The following is a 17,461-nucleotide window of genomic DNA, read 5'->3' as shown; positions in this document are numbered from 1 at the left end:
ATTATCTAAACTTACATTTTAAAAAAAAAAACCTGGGTCAAGAACTTGTATTTATTTTACATAAGAAAGCCTCAATTAGAGGGAGCTGCCAGGAAGTATCCACCATCTTGCTACGGGTACTTAAAACAACACAACCATCGCAAAAGGCTAGGCAAAATAATGAGGTAAATGGTGCAATTTGATCAAATCTTAGTAGTTTGTACTCTTCCTTGCACTTCAGAGCACACATTTTCAGTTTCTCGGCACAAAACAGCAGTGACTGTCTAATAATACTGTTCCTTTAATTTCAGATCCATTGAGGACTACAGATATTATTTAATTTCAGATGCATTGGCTGTAGACGTAAAATAGTGATTCTAATTGGGCTAGCAGTAAACAGGTTAAGGGATGTACAGAACTTTTCCAAAACCCAAAACTTGACTCACCATCGGTACTACATATACTGATATTACATACAAGTCCCTTCCTTCTGACAAAAAATGGATGGTTCTACATATACTGATACTACATACAAATCCCTTCCTTCTGCCAAAAAATGTCTGGTAATTTTTTTCCTAGTATTGAATTGAATTGTCTTTATTGCCATTGATATCAACACTGTGAAACATTGTACGCAACAACATTGGACATGGCACTCCAGGGTAAACATATAATAAAGACTTAGGAGAGAAAAATTAAGATAAGACATACGAATTAAAAAAAAAATATATATATTTACAACATATTGCTTTGAGACTGGCATAAATTACAGCCTAATAATAATGCATATTGCAATTATTTAACTCATTCATTGTATAAGACGCATTTTCACGTCAATCATTTTCTTTTAAAAGTCCTACTCTCAAATTGGAATCATTCTTTTCGAAGAAAGAAGAATAAACTGGATTTTAGATTATATGTATAGTTAATGATTTTGTGGGACTAATTGGTGACAATTACTTAAAATTGCTGACATTTGTCCACTAGTTTTCTAAAATAAAATGGTTGACATGGTTGAATGAGTTAATGGATTTTTTGTATTATTATTCCGATCACGGGCAGCACGGCGGCACCGTGGTTAGCGCGTGTGCGGCACAGTTCTGAGGTCATGAGATCGAACCTCCTGTGTGGAGTTTGCATGTTCTCCCCATGCTTGCGTGGGTTTCCTCCGGGCACTCCCGTTTCCTCCCACATTCCAAAAACATGCGTTTCTGATTAGTTGGCCGGTCTGAATCGTCCCTCGGTATGAATGAGAGAGCGAATTGTCTGTCCCTGTGTGCCCTGCGACTGGCTGGCAGCCCGTTCAGGGTGTCCCCTGTCCACTGGCCAAAGATAGCTGGTATGGGCTCTAGCACCCCAGCGACTGTATGGAGGATAAGCGGTGCAGATAATGGATGGATATTCCAATTACCCTATTGTTAAATGGCCACTGAAAGGCAACTGACACCAGTGTCATGATACCTGAAAAACCAAAAGCTTATCGGTAGTCACCAATCCCTACTTTTTTGTTTGTGTTTCTATGTTAACTGTTACTGTGTGTATTGGTTGACCACAAGATGCCACTGTATTGTGTAGTGCAACTGAAAACTAGTGCTCTAAATCAGTGTTTTTCAACCTTTTTTGACACAAGGCACACTTCTTTTCATGAAAAGAATTTGAGGCACAACGTCCGTAGAAAATGTTTAAAGATGAAAAATCAGTACCAGTTTCCTGTTGTTGATTTTTTACTTAAATTATCATGTTGCCAAAATGACAGTATAAAGTATAGGTATATGCACTTTGGTACACTGAAAGGAAGGTTGTAAAGGGCTGTGTAAATAAAGTACTGTACAGTTAACATTAACATTTTAATCATCCTTTGTGGTCACTGTGGGTCAGGAGGTAAACCAATTTATTAATTCTGGTGAATACTCTATATCAACACGTTACGTTGGGTATTTATGTATTATATTCCTTTTATTTCATTATTGTTTTATTTTCAACACAAGGATACTGCTGGAAGTGTGAATTTCCCTACGGGGATGAATAAAGTATCTATCTATCTAATAATTTTGCTGTGATTTGGGATTGTTTGATGTTTCAGCTGTTTTCAAGTTTAGCTATATTTTATGCTGTTTTCCTCATGTTGAGGTTTTTGAGTTTTTCCTTGCCCTCATGTAGGTTTTAGATCAGGGGATGGTGTCATAATAGTCTGTGGTTTGCAATAATCTGTGGTCTGTGCAGCCCTTTGAGACTCTTTGTGATTAAGGACGTCACAAATAAACATGACTTTTTTTTAGAAAACAAAATACAAATGAGTAAAAATTATTTTCTAGTCATACAAAACATGATTTAATACATTCTAACCCTTTTCAATCCTTTTGGGAGGATTATCAAGATATTTAAATTATGATTTTTACTTTATTAGATGTATTTCATTATTTTCTGTTGGTTAATAGATATATTGTACTAGTTCTGTCTCATGTTCGGAGAATTACTTCAAAAAAAGAGAGATAGTAAATGCTGCCACCTACCGGTACGGATGAATGTTACAGCAGGGCGATCAAGGGCAGAAAGCTACGTTTTATTTAAATACCAATAAAATACAAATAAAATAATAAAATTGGGCAATTTCCTGTGGCACAGTAGACAAGGTCTCACAGCACACTAGTGTGCCCCGGCACACTGATTGAAAAACACTGCTCTAAATCACAAGGAAGAATAAAAACCTGCCCTGCGACTGGCTGGCAACCAGTTATGGCTGTCCCCTGCCCACTGCCCGAAGATAGCTGGGATGGGCTCCAGCGCCCCCGCGACCCTACTGAGGATAAGCGGTGCAGATAATGGATGGATGAATAAAAACCTTTTTCCTGACATTTTTTTCTGCTATTTTTTTCTCTTTTAAAATTTTTATTACACGTTTATCCTGGACTGCCATGTCTAATCTCGTTGTAGACAATGTTTACTACGACAAAAACCTTTTCTTAACTGTAAAGTGACCAAACCGCACAATTTTCCCATATTTTTTGCACAGGATATACAGTAGTGAGGCGTTTAACTAAGACAAGAACATTTGATCAAATTTCCTCAATTTGGGCTGACCTACACAAGCTCCCTGTCAGTTTAAGATGTGATTTTAAGGTTCTATTGTTATTATAAAAAATCACGCATAGACTTGCCACCTCATATCTTTCAGATTTAATTTACACTTATGTTCCCACTCGGAGCATTCGCTCAGAAAACACTGGACTACAAGTGATCCCAAGATCCAAGAAGAAATCCGCATGTTCGAGAGCATTCTCCATTTGGGCCACGCTGCTGTGGCATGCTCTTTCCTCTGAGATTTGACCTGCAACCGCAGTAGACGTTTTAAAAACTTAGCTTAAAACACACTTATATTCAATAGCTTATGAATAATGTTGATATCAGGAAGTTATCGACCGGAAATTCTGTTAGCTCCTGAATTTAATGTTGATGTTATTTGTTGATGCCTGGTCAAACTGAAGGGGGATTTCAGTTTTTTTGGGCAACCCTTAGCGGCAAGATGGCAGACAAAAATGTCAGTTTCCTCCAGGTAAGTGGATGAGCTAGCTCCAGCTGGTGTTACACATCTGTTTTATATATTTTTGTTTTGTTTTTTGGTTGTTATTTTACCTTATCTGCAAATTAGATGATAAATGTCAGCCGGACACGACACAATTTAATTTTTGGCAATAAGGATCATTTATTGAGCAAATCTCACTAAATCACGTGAGGTCCTGTGAGACATGGCCCAAGCACCCTTCTCTGACCTGTGAGACTTTGCTATCTAGTGGTGATATACTGGTACTTCTCTTACCCTTTCTGCTATACAAAACTCAATACCCTGAAAAATTTTAATACACTTCCCCAATTAGTCAAATACGGATTACACAACATAAATCCCAAAATATAACATTTTAACTAGTCAGCAACCCTTGTCGCGCCACACGGGGCTCATGCTACTCAAAATAAATTTAAATGTCTGGTTCCAGGGCAGCACGGCGGCACGGTGGTTAGCGTGTGTGCGGCACAGTTCTGAGGTCATGGCTTCAAATCCAGCTGTGTGGGTTTCCTCCGGGCACTCCAGTTTCCCCCCACATTCCAAAGACATGCATGTCAGGTTAATTGGCCAGTCAAAATTGTCCCTAAGTGTGAATGAGCGAACAAATTGTCTGTCCCTGTGTGCCCTGAGATTGGCTGGCAACCAGTTCAGAGTGTCCCCTGCCCACTGCCCGAAGATGGCTGGAATGGGCTCCAGCACCCCCGCGACCCTACTGAGGATAAGCGGTGCAGATAATGGATGGATGGATGTCTCGATCTATAAGTGATTCAAAATCAAGCTATTGCGATAGTTCATGTATTTCTGCCTGTTATCAAGTTCAATAATCATATTTTTTTAAATGAATGCCTTTTTTTAAACAACTGGCAGGTGCTAAATAATACTCACTGTCCCTTTAAAAATGAATAAATAATATATATGAACAATAAAATGCATTTTTAAGTGGAGGTCCGCTTTGCGAACGTCAAGTTCGTGTTGAAGTTGTAATGTCGTATGTTTACAAAAAGAGAAAATAAATAATATCAGAAAGCACAATGACGATGAGTTGAAGGCAAAGTGTGGCGCTTTAAACTGCGTCATTTCCAGTCACTCGCTCTTCTTTCTTTTTACAACACTCCTGCAGTCTCATCCAGTTGTCGAATATCGATACCTTAGTGGTTTTACTCCTTGTCCTCCGGTCATTTGACACCACGCCCCGAACCTTCCGTCGTGTAAATCAGATTATTGCCATTAGGGCAGGGAAAGTGGATCCTGACGTAAGAGGCTTAAAAGCTCCTCGGCCGCCGCTCTCGTCTTCATCCCGACAACTGCGGAGGCTTCCCCGCCGAGCACCAAGCATGACCGCCCCGCTTCTTCTTTGAGACCGACCGACCGGGAACGGAACAGGACCAGCAGAAACGACGACATGGCGTCTTATCTCCAGGTGAGTTCGACACAGAGACGAGCTCATGATAATGAACTTGTGGCGTCTTAAGCGCCGGCGCCATGATTTGGTGTTTAAAAAATAATGTTTGTGTTTATTGGGGACTGTAAGCGCGTTCACGAGAAAGGCTGAACAGGTGGTTGAGAATACGTGCTAAAGCGCGTGCACAAGGACCCCCTGGTTCCTGGTCAGTCCACGTGCTGTATATTAAAAATTGTCACCACGATGAGTAACGATTTTTTGTTTTTGAAGTTCTCAGGGGGAAAAAACACAATTACAATTTCAAACAGTGACCCAGAAAATACTCCGCAGTAGTTGTTTGTCTTGATCTCAGTTGGCCCAAAATGTGTTGCTAGGCAAAGTTAGAGGCAATTTAAATTCCCTAAAACCAGATGTGTTTCTCCCACCATATATTGTCCATAATCTCTAATTTATTTGTTATTTTGTCCCATCTTCCCCTATTTTCTTATTTTACTCTGTCCACTTAAGCACCTACGCTTGATTAACAGACTGCTTATCTTTTCACCTTTTTATGTTATGTTTTTACTGGCCAAATGTGTTTTGCATCGAAGTCTTCTGCAAAGCTTTTGGAAGGAGGTATTAGGAAAGAATACTACTTTAAAGCAGTGTTTTTCAAACTTTTCATTCAAAAACACTGCCTTAAGGGGACAGTGTGTTTTTATTTGACCACAAGATGTCGCTGTATGGTGGGTTTATTGCAACCGCAAAGGATTGCTAAAACCCACAAGGGATACAAAAAATTATGAAGAATAAAAGCGACCAAAACACACCATTTTACTTCTTATTTTGTTCCCTAGTCTTTGAGGTTTTAAGGTACCCGTAGCTGGTTCGCGCCTCGGCCGAGTCATACCTAAGACTTATAACATTGGTAAAAATGGCGGCGCCCTCTGTTGGCTGCGGCTGCATCGGCTCGCTACAACGGGTCAGGTGTATCGACATTTCGTTCTGTGTACATTGTTACAAAGAATGACAATACAAAGGAAATTATTATTATTATTATTATTATCATAAAAACGGACGACAATTATGTCAGCTCACTCATGGTTGAGCCTCATGTTATGTAAAATTTTTCTCAACCTACAATTATTAAAGAAAAAAAACATGTCTATATAACATTTCATGTATTTTTGCTTAATATATGAATCAATTTAGATTATTTTTTAAATTACATATTTTGACAACTAGGTGGCGCTAAATAACACCCCCACTCCCCTTTCTGTTCCATTCTTAATTTATAACATTTAACAGAAGGCTTTATACTTTAAACATTTTGATGTAAAAAAAAGATTACAAGAAAAAAACTGCACACTCCAGAAATTTAATTAGAAAAAGTAAAATAAGTCTAAGATCTTTCCACGTAAACTGTCCTTATTTTGGCAGATAATTTTGTCCCTTTAATGCTATACTTTCTTTGTTTTGCATTTATATAATGTGGTACTGAACGGTAAATAAAGATGATTTAGTTGTGTAGTCAGATTTCGCAATATTTATGTTCTATGAAATATTTACTATTTTTAATGCAACCTTCTTGCTGTAGTTTTAATTTCATGGGGGTAATAGTCCTTGTATGCATGTATGTATGTATATACATGTGTTTGTATAACTATTTTATAGTCTGGAAAATATTTTAATTATTTAAAATAAACCAAACAATATGCCATATTGGATTATTGTGGCCAATTCAAGTTCTCATTACTATGTCTGGGGAAAAATCAAAATACATAGTTAAATTAAAAACAAATGAGTACATAAATGCCCAATAATAATAATAATAATAATAATGATAATGATAATGATAATGATGATGATGATAAAAAAAGTAAAATATCCCACCAGTAATTATTTAGCCGGGTACGCATGAAATAATCACCAATCAATCCGACCATTGGATTTATTTTCTTTTGTAAAAAAATACAATAAAAATAAATTATGAAGTTGTATTTTAAAATAGCCTTTTTATTTAACATTTATTTTGTTTTTATTGCATTTAATCATTTAACTACATACTTTTTAGAACTATTCTCATCTGAATACCTAATTATAACTTTTTTTCCTTCTATAAGTTACAGCTCTTTGGTTACATACCCCTTTTTAACAACTATTTGATAAACACAATTGGTCGCTCCCTTGTTGCTAGGCAACATTAAAAAGTTCCAAAACATAGCTTGTGTCGTTTGAGCAAGATACAATAGACAGATTTACAAATGACCAACCTTTTTTTTTGTTCGCAGTTATTTGTAAATGTTTTTGCCCTTGGTGTAATTCCAATTTATTTTGACCATGTCAGACTTGGGCCAAAATAATGACCTAATGGTTCATTCTTAGAGCAGTTGTATTTATATCCTATAATTTCCCAGTTGAATCACTACGCTTATTATAGTATAACTGCCCTATATTCGTCCAGTAAAAGAATCACAGTTTGGTCTGCAGGAAAAAAATGGACATAAGCCTCCGCTGTTTTAATAAGTGCCCCATTTTCTGGATACAGATTGCAGATAATGCAAAAGGCTACGATTTGGACCTTTTCTGCGTGCCCAGACATTACGAGAAGGATTTGGACAAGGTGATCATTCCTCATGGACTTATTATGGACCGGTGAGCGACATGAGAAAGATGTTCACGTATGTTGATGTTGGTGTGCACACCTGCATGCATTTGCATGTCAAATCACTACCGTCCTTTTTTGCACGAGATGCATTTGAATAATCGTTTGGAAAGCCGCAGTGTAAGGCATGCATGGGATTACCACAATTATTTTAGACGTTGAAATAGAGGTTCTGATGGCCTCAAGTAATTCTTCAAGATTATCATCTATTCAGGTGAATTTGAGCATGCATCTCCGGCCTCACTTCATGTGCAGGGCTGGGCTGGACAACTAGCAAAAAAGGCACAATGCCAAAACTACAGATTAAAAAATAGGGTAAAATAAATATATATTCCCATCCCAAAACCTTTTTTTTTCTTTCCAATGTTATGTTTTTAGTTTATTTTGATAATAATAATTATCAAAATATATTTCATAAAATATAATATGTTATTTCTAAGTAGTTGTTAAAATAAAGAATAAGAAGAAAGTATTTTTTTTACGTTTAAAAATGCTAATTTTTATCTTGTCATTTTACTGGTATACATTACGAATACCATTTTTTTCTATTTTGTAAGAAACAAAATTGACAAATATCGCTTAAAATGAATATAGCTAACTCTTGCCCTGTTGTCAGAGCTTTTACTTTTTTAATTGACTATAAAACATACTGTAAATAAATTTTGCTGATTTTAAGTCTTATTTATCTAGTCAGGTCAAATCATGTTTATTTTTATAGTCCTTAATCACAGGGAGTCTCAAAGGGCTGCACAGACCACAAATGATTGCAAACCACAGAGTATGATTACACCATCCCCTGACCTAAAACCTACAAGAGGGCAAGGAAAAACTTCAAAACCTCAACATGAGGAAAATGAAGAATCCTTGAGAAGGGACCCCACATTAGGTAAACTCCCTTCCAGGATGACCAGGCTGCAATGTATGTTGAAATACAAGATAATATACATATACAGTATTGTAAACATGAAACCTTAAAATCATCGTAAGCTAACAGGGAGCCAATGCAGGTTAGTTAAAGTCTGGTTAATGTGATCAACCTTTCTTGTCTTAGTTAAAAGCCTCGCTGAAACATTTTGTACCAGCTGCAGGTTCTTGATTTTGGACTTCGGGAGACCGGAGAGTAGTATTTTACAGTAATTGAGATGGGAGGAAACAAACCCATGAATTATAATCTCCGCATCGGTCTGGGGCGGCATAGGGCGAATTTTAGCAATGTTGCGAAGATTGAAAAAAAAGCTGTTCTAGTAACATTCTTAACGTGTGTTTGGAAGGACAGATTGGGGTCAAATGTGGCACCTAAATTTTTGACTGAGTCACTCTGAGTGATGCTACATTATCTGACAACAAAGCAAGTTAGTTTGAATTATTTTCCATTTTAAGTCATATTTGTCTTATTTTACATTTAATTCAACTTCTTTTCAATGACTCAACTAGAAAAATAAACCATAGTCAAATGATTAATCAACACTAAATTGTATAAATATAAATATAAAATAAGAAAAGTAAACATTAAAATGAGCAAAATTATCTGCAGGCCTTTTAATTAATTTTTTTTCTTCTTCAGTGCGAACACTTTGTGGACTGTGCCATTGTTTTTTCGTTATTTTTTGTATTAATTCCAACGAGGGACTGTTCCAAAAAAATGTGATTGAACCAGAGTCAGGCTATCAGAATGCCATCAATATTTCTTAACGTAAACATTTTTTTCATTCCAGTGCAGCACCATGGCAGAGATTCCATGGGAAAATAACCCTTCAACATATGAAGTGCAATTTATAGGGACAGTCTGTAATATTTAGTGCCTCCTAGTGGTACAACAAAACTTTTATTCAGTAAAAAAAAACCTTGATTTGAATACTGGGCAAAAATAAATGAACACGAATAACAATTTAAAGAAATAAAAAAATCGCAGGTTGAGAAATTTGGATTTCTTATTCACCGTGGAATCACTTTTTGGATCGACACGATGTTCGTTTGGCATCCTGCTGCTACGCTCTGTCGTGCATCATTGGCCCTCGCTCGTATCAGACAACTGGGTGTATTCTAGTGGTCAAATATTACACATTGGGGCTTTAATCACTTTTCATTTAAGTTCTCCTGTATTTGCTCTTTTTCACAAACCTGTGGAAGTATTACACCTTTTTTGTTGTATTTATACTTCTCAAAAATCTGAAAATGTATGTGGCAAGCCTGAAACTTTGAATGTTGTATTTTGTGTCATCTAGTGTAAATCTATGTTCGCATGAGAATAAACATTCCACACATCTTTGAAGTCTGCTCTCAAAAAAAACTCAAGATAACTAAAATGTTGAAGTAATCAAACATTTATATCCAAATATAAATCTAGATTTCACGCGTTACATTTTTACTGCTTCATTCAGTGAGCGGTGTGTTTATGCTGCAGAACGGAGCGCTTGGCCCGAGACATCGTGCAGGACATGGGGGCCCACCATATCGTCGCACTTTGCGTGCTGAAAGGGGGCTACAAATTCTTCGCAGACCTATTGGACTACATTAAGACGCTGAACCAGAACAACGATAAATCCGTGCCGTTAACAGTGGATTTCATCAGAGTGAAGAGTTATTGTGTAAGTTCACACACTTTATTTGAAGAATAGAATAGAATTTACTTTTAATGTCATTCTTTGTAACCATGCACACAGAACGAAATGTCGATACACCTGACCCGTACAGTTAAACTGTAGCGAGCCGATGCAGCCGCAGCCAAACAGGGCGCCGCCATTTTAGACCCAATTGCTGTGTTGGGAGTCATTAGGTAACCAAACCCCCCTATTTCCAACCCTTAATGCCGAGCGCCAAGCAGGGAGGCAATGAGTACCAATGTTGAAAGTCTTAGGTATGACTCGGCCGAGGCTTGAACCAGCGACCTCCCAGTCTCGGAGATTTATTGAGGTGGAATTGAAAGTAGAAGGTACCATGCGTTTGAAGATCGGGTGGTATCAACTTTATATTCCAGTTTAGGTATGGATCCGCATAGTTGTGAACAGTTTTTTTTTTTTTTTTTTTGATTCCGGAGTGGTTTTCTTATGCTATCTAAATTGTCCCTTAAATGGTTGGTTTTGTCTGTTTTTTTTTCTTTTCTCTACATCTGTATAATTTATTTCTGCTTTAATGTTACAAAAAATTTCTCCCAAATGTATTTTGGGAGAATAATGGTGTGGTTTTTTTTTCATCTTCCTGAAAAAAAAAAGTATTTTGGAGGAAAGTTCTTCAAAAGAAATTCAGGTATCTTAAAAAGGGTATAAGTTTATATTGTAGTAACATCCTAGAGCAAGGACATAGCTGGACGTCGATCACTGTGACTTGAAACCTCTGGCATATTGCAGACTGTCTTAAACTGACCAAAATAATAAGATAAGGTTGAGAGGAAACTCAAATAAGAAGTCATCAGTGAATTTGCAAGTAATACAATGTAAAGAGAAACCTCAGATAAGAATTTTCAACCTGTTCTAAAGGATCTCCCTTACTTTTGTTTTTATTAAAGGTGGGGCGCGTAGTTTGAGGTGTCTTTAAAAAGTTGGGGGTGCTGGTTTCAGGGATACAGATGTAGTGCTTTGCCTGCTGGCTCACTTGTGGAAAGATTTCTTAACGGGCCTGGAGTTTGTTGAACGTCTGCTAACACTCCTTTGGGGCTGAATTGTTTTTCCTTCGAGTGTTCTAGCGGGCCATTCTGTTTTTAATGGAGTGTTGCCCCTCCTGGTTGGCAAAGTTTGCAGTGCATATTGCCGTTCTGTTTTTTATCATGCTCTAAGTAGCCAAAATACCACCAAACGAGTGAGGATGCGGGGCCTCTTCTGTCTGAGTCTGTCATCATGTTTTGAGTTGGTATGCTGGCTGTTATCCTTCGTCTCTTATCGGTCACTTTGACCGTATTCAACATGGCGCGTTGTTGCTTTCACTTCGGTGAGTCGCAGTAGCTCCACTGTTATTCCTGCGAAATGATTGGCTGGTCCTTGTCACTTTTTTCGTCTCCTGAATGTTGGTCTGAAACCTGCGTTTTCACTGCATTGGCGCCCCCATTTTCTCTGGTGGTTCGGGCGGTAATTGCAGTTTAAATGATCAACTTTTATCAAATCTTTTTATTATTGTGTCAAAAATGATATGACATAATTGTAGTTATTGTTTTATCGACTAGGCCTGCTCCCACGTTACAAAAGCAGATCCGCCCTAAAGGGTGTGGAATTTCAAAGAACATCACGTGATATGCCGATAATGGCAAGGATGTAAGCAGTTCTTAATGGTCAAAACAACGAACAACAGTGTGCAATAATAGTCCAAATAACAAACTGGCATCCTATGCAAACTCCTCTTTAGGTGTCCAATATTAATAAACTTGGCAATAGGACATTAATTAATTTCACTTGCAGTGTGTGTGATGTATTTAGTTGTTATGTATAAACTCATTCACTAGGAGTACTTTAGGTTTTATTCTTTTGGGCCTTTTACAGTTGTCACCAGACCCGGATGTCACGAGGGTGTGTAACCATTTGACCTGTTATGGTCATATTAATGTACTCCAAACTTTGTCATTCAAATGTCATTGTACCATTGGCGTTGTATCGTGAATATCGCTGTAAGTCTTTTTTAGTCCAAGCTTTTGATGTCCTCCCCAGAATGACAAATCAACCAACAATATCAAAGTCATTGGTGGGGATGAGCTGTCCAGTCTCTCAGGCAAGGTTGGTTCTCTCCACGTTATTACTATCAGCTTCGATGTGTATCTCATTAATACTTCTGTTATCTTACCAGCACGTTTTGATTGTTGAGGTAAGAATTTCTTCTTGATTACCTTTAATATAATCTGAAAAATGTATGTATGCACTGCTTATGTAACCTAGAAAAGTACTTATTTTTTCATGTATTATTTGACTTCCTAAAAGGACATTGTGGAGACCGGTCGAACGATGCAAACGCTGCTCTCCCTGCTGAACGAAAGTAGCCCCAAGATGGTGAAAGTTGTTAGGTAAGACTGCGCACCCGCATACACGAAGCAGACGGCTAGCATGTTTCCAGGCACGGCGCACAACATCAACACTAATGGACACGCTTACTTTCAATGTGGAGCAGATTAAGATTTAATCTGTACTCAGAATGTGGTCAGTGTTTTGAAGCTTTGGAGGTTTCCTGTGATGGGTGTAAAAATAGCTATGTTTAGCTTGATCAGGAGACACTCACAAGGATAACTCTCGTGAAAATATGATTAGTACTGACAGATTTGTACTAGAGCCGTGCTTTGATCTTGGAAAACAAAATTGTCTTCCTAAATTGAAAAGAATGAAAACAAGTGCATCCATTATTTGCACTGCTTACCTTCAGTGGTATCTTCAATGCTCTGACTGAGGGAAGGATGTTGTTCCCTAAAATCTCACAATACACGTCCCCAGTCATCCTCTCTTTAATGCAGTGCACTTGTCCTGTCCCATGTGCTGGAAAACACCCCCTAAGCAAGATGTCACAACCCCCATGCTTCACAGTACGGATGGTATTCTTCGGATTATAATCTTCATTCTTCTTCCTCCAAACACTTATTGGAATTGTGACCAAAAGGTTTTATTTTGGTCTCATCTGACCACCAGACTTTCTCCCATGACTCCTCTGTATCATACAAATGGTCATATGTAAACTTAAGACGGACCTTGACATGTGATGGTTGAAGCAGGGGAACCTTTCGTGCCATGCATGATTTCAAATCATGACGTCCAAGTGTAATACCTACAGTAACCTTGGAAACGATGGACAGCTCTTTAGTCTTCGCCATATTACATGTTCAAGTCTTACTGATTGTATGGGGTCGACGGGTGTCTTTATGCAGCTTACGACCGTAAACAAGTGCATCTGATTCAGAATGATACAAAGAGTGCAGGTGGACCTCTAATGGGCGGGCTAACAGGTCTTTCAGGGTCAGAATTCTAGATGATACAAAGGTGTTCAAATACTTATTTGCAGCTGTACCACACAACTAAATTGTTAAAAAAATCATGCATTGTGATTTCTGGATTTTTCTTTTTAGTTTATCTCTCTCACAGTGGACATGCACCTACGATGAAAATTTCAGACCCCTCCATGATTTCTAAGAGGGAGAAATGGAAAAATAGCAGGGTGTTCAAATACTTATTTTCTTCACTGATATGTATGTGTATGTATATGAGTACGATTATAATGCTAACATCATGCAAAACACTATTGATGAAAGTGGTTTAAATGTTTGGGTAATTGTGAACCTTTGAAATAACTCCTCAGTAAGCCTCTAATTTGTCACATTCTTTGTTTTGTAGGCACTCCAAATAAGGACTAAACCTTTAAATTGATTTGTAAATAGTTATCTTTCCATAATAAGCAAACATTTTCAATGTGTGAATGATTTGTATACATCCATTGACCGTAGCGAGTGCCAATTTTATCCTTTTGACATAATTCAAGTTTCTGGTATGTAAAACAATAATTCTTTTTCTGTGTGATATTTCCTTTACTGTACTCTACTAACCCTGGAGAGTTGATAAGAGCAGCAAATACTAGAAATATTAAAAAAACAAATCTGATTTATAATTATTATATATTTTTCTCTGTTTACAGCCTCCTAGTGAAACGGACTCCCAAGAGCTCAGGATACAGACCAGATTGTGAGTAGATCAACTCGCATGTATGGTTTCAATCGGTCAGGTTATACATAGGTGTCCTGTATAAAGAGCTTTTCGATTATCTAATAACGCTGCAATCATGATAAACATTCATTCAAGGATAAATGCTTGTGCGTGATTGTCACATGTTGTTATGTAAGATTTGAAGCATTGATGATTTCAAGATTGTCCCTCCTGATCAGTCCTCAGATATTGCGTTCACTTACTGATGTTTAATAATGATCATCACACTTAACACATCAAATGCTAAAGACGACGTTAAGCCTCCATTTAAGTAGACCGGCAGAGAATGAGTTCCTACGATAAATATATATTTATCACGAGGGATACGCTTCCGTTTTTCTTCACTAGCTGCACTGTTCCCTTTGGACAGTCATTTGTTGCTCTGGATGGTGTTTAGAATATTGAAATGTGTCACTGCAGATAATCATAATCGTGTGAGTTTTCCAGTTACAGTGAACCCTCGTTTATCGCTGGGGTTATGTTCCAAAAGGAACCCCTGTTAGATGAAATCAGTGAAGTACAAACCTCTTTTTCCACCTTTAAATACTCTTGTTATACATTAAAACCAAAGAAAAAAACTGTTTTTACAAACCCTACCATTTATGTAACAAATGAAAGTACTGTTTACTCTACCTTCAAACATTTCTTTATTTTATTTTTACCAACAGCTACCATCTTAGGGATGGTTTAGTCAACCAGACTGCAGAACACGGTACATGTGTGCAAAAGGTGAAATGTGCTAAAACGAGGGGATGAACATATCCCTATTTATTAAAATCAACGAATCAATATTTTAAACAAGTTAATTGTTTATTGGCAATTAATGCACCTTATGATTATCCATATATAAGAATTTACTTATTTGTTTTATTCACTTAAATCTACAATATATCTATTCATCCAGTGTTATACAGTCTCTAAGATTTACTGTTGGTTGGGAGGCCTTGAGTCGTATTCATCCACCTGCATGACCGAAGCTGGCCAAAGGACTGGTGTGAAGCTGGTGCCTTGAGATTTTGCACTAACTTTTGTTTGTCTCCCTATTGGTTTATAAATGATTGTCAGTCATTTTGAAAGTGCACTTGTAAAACCATTATAGCCTTGTTTCTGTACTCACAAGGCCAGAATATTCTGTTTTTCAAGTCTGTTTGGAGTAAAACCTCACCACTCAGTCACGACTCAAATGTTGGATTTGATCATTCGGAAGAAAAAGTCTGTCCTCCTTCGGTCGCTTTAGCTAACAATGCTGATGCTTTTTCATCCTGCAGACATTGGCTTTGAGGTGCCTGATGCTTTCCTAGTGGGTTACGCTTTAGACTACAACGAATACTTCAGAGATCTCAGTGTAAGTGCTTGCCAAATACACATGAACTCATGTGCTTGGAGGTGAAAGTATGTTATGAAAGAAATCTTTAGTCCACAAGTAAATGACCCTTTGAGACTTATGATGCATGGAAAAAAAACTGTTTTTCCTACTCCTTCGCAGCACATCTGCATACTGAATGATGAAGCCAAGGAAAAGTACAAAAAGTGAGGCGATGACTACTCTCATGGACTACAGGGACCACTGTGATGAGCCTGCTCCTCAATTTTTTCATTTTATACACAAAACGTGCAGAGCACATTTCTTGAATGTCACTTTTGTTGAATGTTTTGTTTGTTGATGTTAAGAAATATTTTTATCCGTACGTTTAGATTTATCTTTATTATAAGGAAAGACGATTGAACTTATTTGCTGACTTCGGCTTTTTGAGTGGAAAGTAGCTCTTTAATTTGCAAATCCACTTTCACTGTATATGAATATGTAATTGTACTGTATCCTCATGCTTTCCCGCAAGCGGACTGACTTATAAACAACAGACTGTATGTGTACTTGCATCTTAACTGTGCTGCAATACAGTTCAGCTGAAACCACGGCTGTGTGTTATTTACGGGACTGATGAAATTACTAGTAGATGGACATAATATGTTCGTTTTTGGATGACTTGAGTTATAACCAGCTATTATTTTCACCGCTTGTCCTCAGTAGGGTCGCGGGGTTGCTGGAGCCCATCTCAGCTATCTTCGGGATGTGGGCAGGGGATACCCTGAACTGGTTTCCAGCCAGTTGCAGGGGACACAGAGACAGACAACTCAGATGCTTATTTACACCTCGGGGCAATTTGGACCGGCCAATTAACCTGACACGCATGTTTTTGGGAATGTGGAAGGAAACCGATGCAAGCACTGGGAGAATATGCAAACTCCGCACAGGAAGGCTGGTTGCTGGATTTTATCCCATGACTTCAAAACTGTGCTGCGGATGCGCTAACCACACTTGTTATATTCTAATCAAAATGATTAAACTGTTTAATCACAAACAGATTTATAAATACATAAAACTGCTTCTCACACCAATGTCAGTTTTTTATATTGTACCTAGTTTTAAAAAATGCTGCATTTACCTAAATAATTATGTATTTATTTATTTATTCCCAATTGACAGAGAAGAACATTTCTCTATACTTTAACAGGCATGTCCTCATTGTCCCTTTAATTTACTTTTTGAGGTTATTAACTGGAACAAAATATTTATACACAGGAAAAAATACATAACCTACATCACCAACTGGTGGTCAAACAATAATCGCTGTTCCCTGAACATTTGTAAATGTTATGCCAATGGAGTAAGATGTATCCAAAGGTGAAAGTTAACTCTTGCACAGTTTATCCTTACTAGATTGGTAGAGAGGGCTGGTGCCCATTGAACCTCGGGGAGGGGAAAGCCTGAAATGAATACTAGCTGGTCTCTGGTCACACGGTTCAATAATTAACTTGCTTGATTAATTTAAACCTGCAAATGATGGTTTGGGAATTTAAGAGGAAGAGTGCCCGAAGTAAACCCATGCAGGCATGGAAAGAACATATTTTCAAATTCCGCACGGGGAGGTCGATAGTTGAAATTCAACCTGGACCTCCGCACCCAGTGAAGATTAGTTGCATTACTTTGATCCCAGAAGATCTCTAAAATACTTGTTATTAAATAGGTCACAGAGAAAATAACGTATAAAAAGCAACACTTTACTGCACGTTGGGAAAGAACTAAGATGCTGAAATAATTGTGTTTATTTGGTGACTAAAATAAACGTGTTTTACACAAACTATCTTTGTTTTTATTCTACGTATTCTGTTTGGTTGTAAGTCAACAGGTCCTGTGAATTACAATCATAAAG

At 37.6% G+C, this 17,461-nt stretch overlaps 1 protein-coding gene across 1 annotated transcript; it reads left to right on the top strand.

Moving 5' to 3' along the window:
- Window positions 1-4,617: 4,617 nt before the first annotated feature.
- Window positions 4,618-16,163, top strand: hprt1l (hypoxanthine phosphoribosyltransferase 1, like). The gene is made up of 9 exons (XM_088339917.1): window positions 4,618-4,961; window positions 7,471-7,577; window positions 9,992-10,175; window positions 12,222-12,287; window positions 12,358-12,375; window positions 12,489-12,571; window positions 14,182-14,228; window positions 15,518-15,594; window positions 15,736-16,163. The coding sequence occupies exons 1-9, from the start codon at window positions 4,944-4,946 to the stop codon at window positions 15,781-15,783; spliced, it is 648 nt and encodes a 215-aa protein (XP_088196043.1). The 5' UTR covers window positions 4,618-4,943; the 3' UTR covers window positions 15,784-16,163.
- The last annotated feature ends 1,298 nt before the right edge of the window (window positions 16,164-17,461 follow it).

Source organism: Urocampus carinirostris, chromosome 7 (genome assembly GCF_059441175.1).
Source record: "Urocampus carinirostris isolate Australia breed hairy pipefish chromosome 7, RoL_Ucar_1.0, whole genome shotgun sequence".
NCBI classification, from domain to species: Eukaryota; Metazoa; Chordata; class Actinopteri; order Syngnathiformes; family Syngnathidae; genus Urocampus; species Urocampus carinirostris.
Note: the sequence above shows the minus strand (reverse complement) of the source record. Positions and strands in the feature narration are given on the sequence as shown.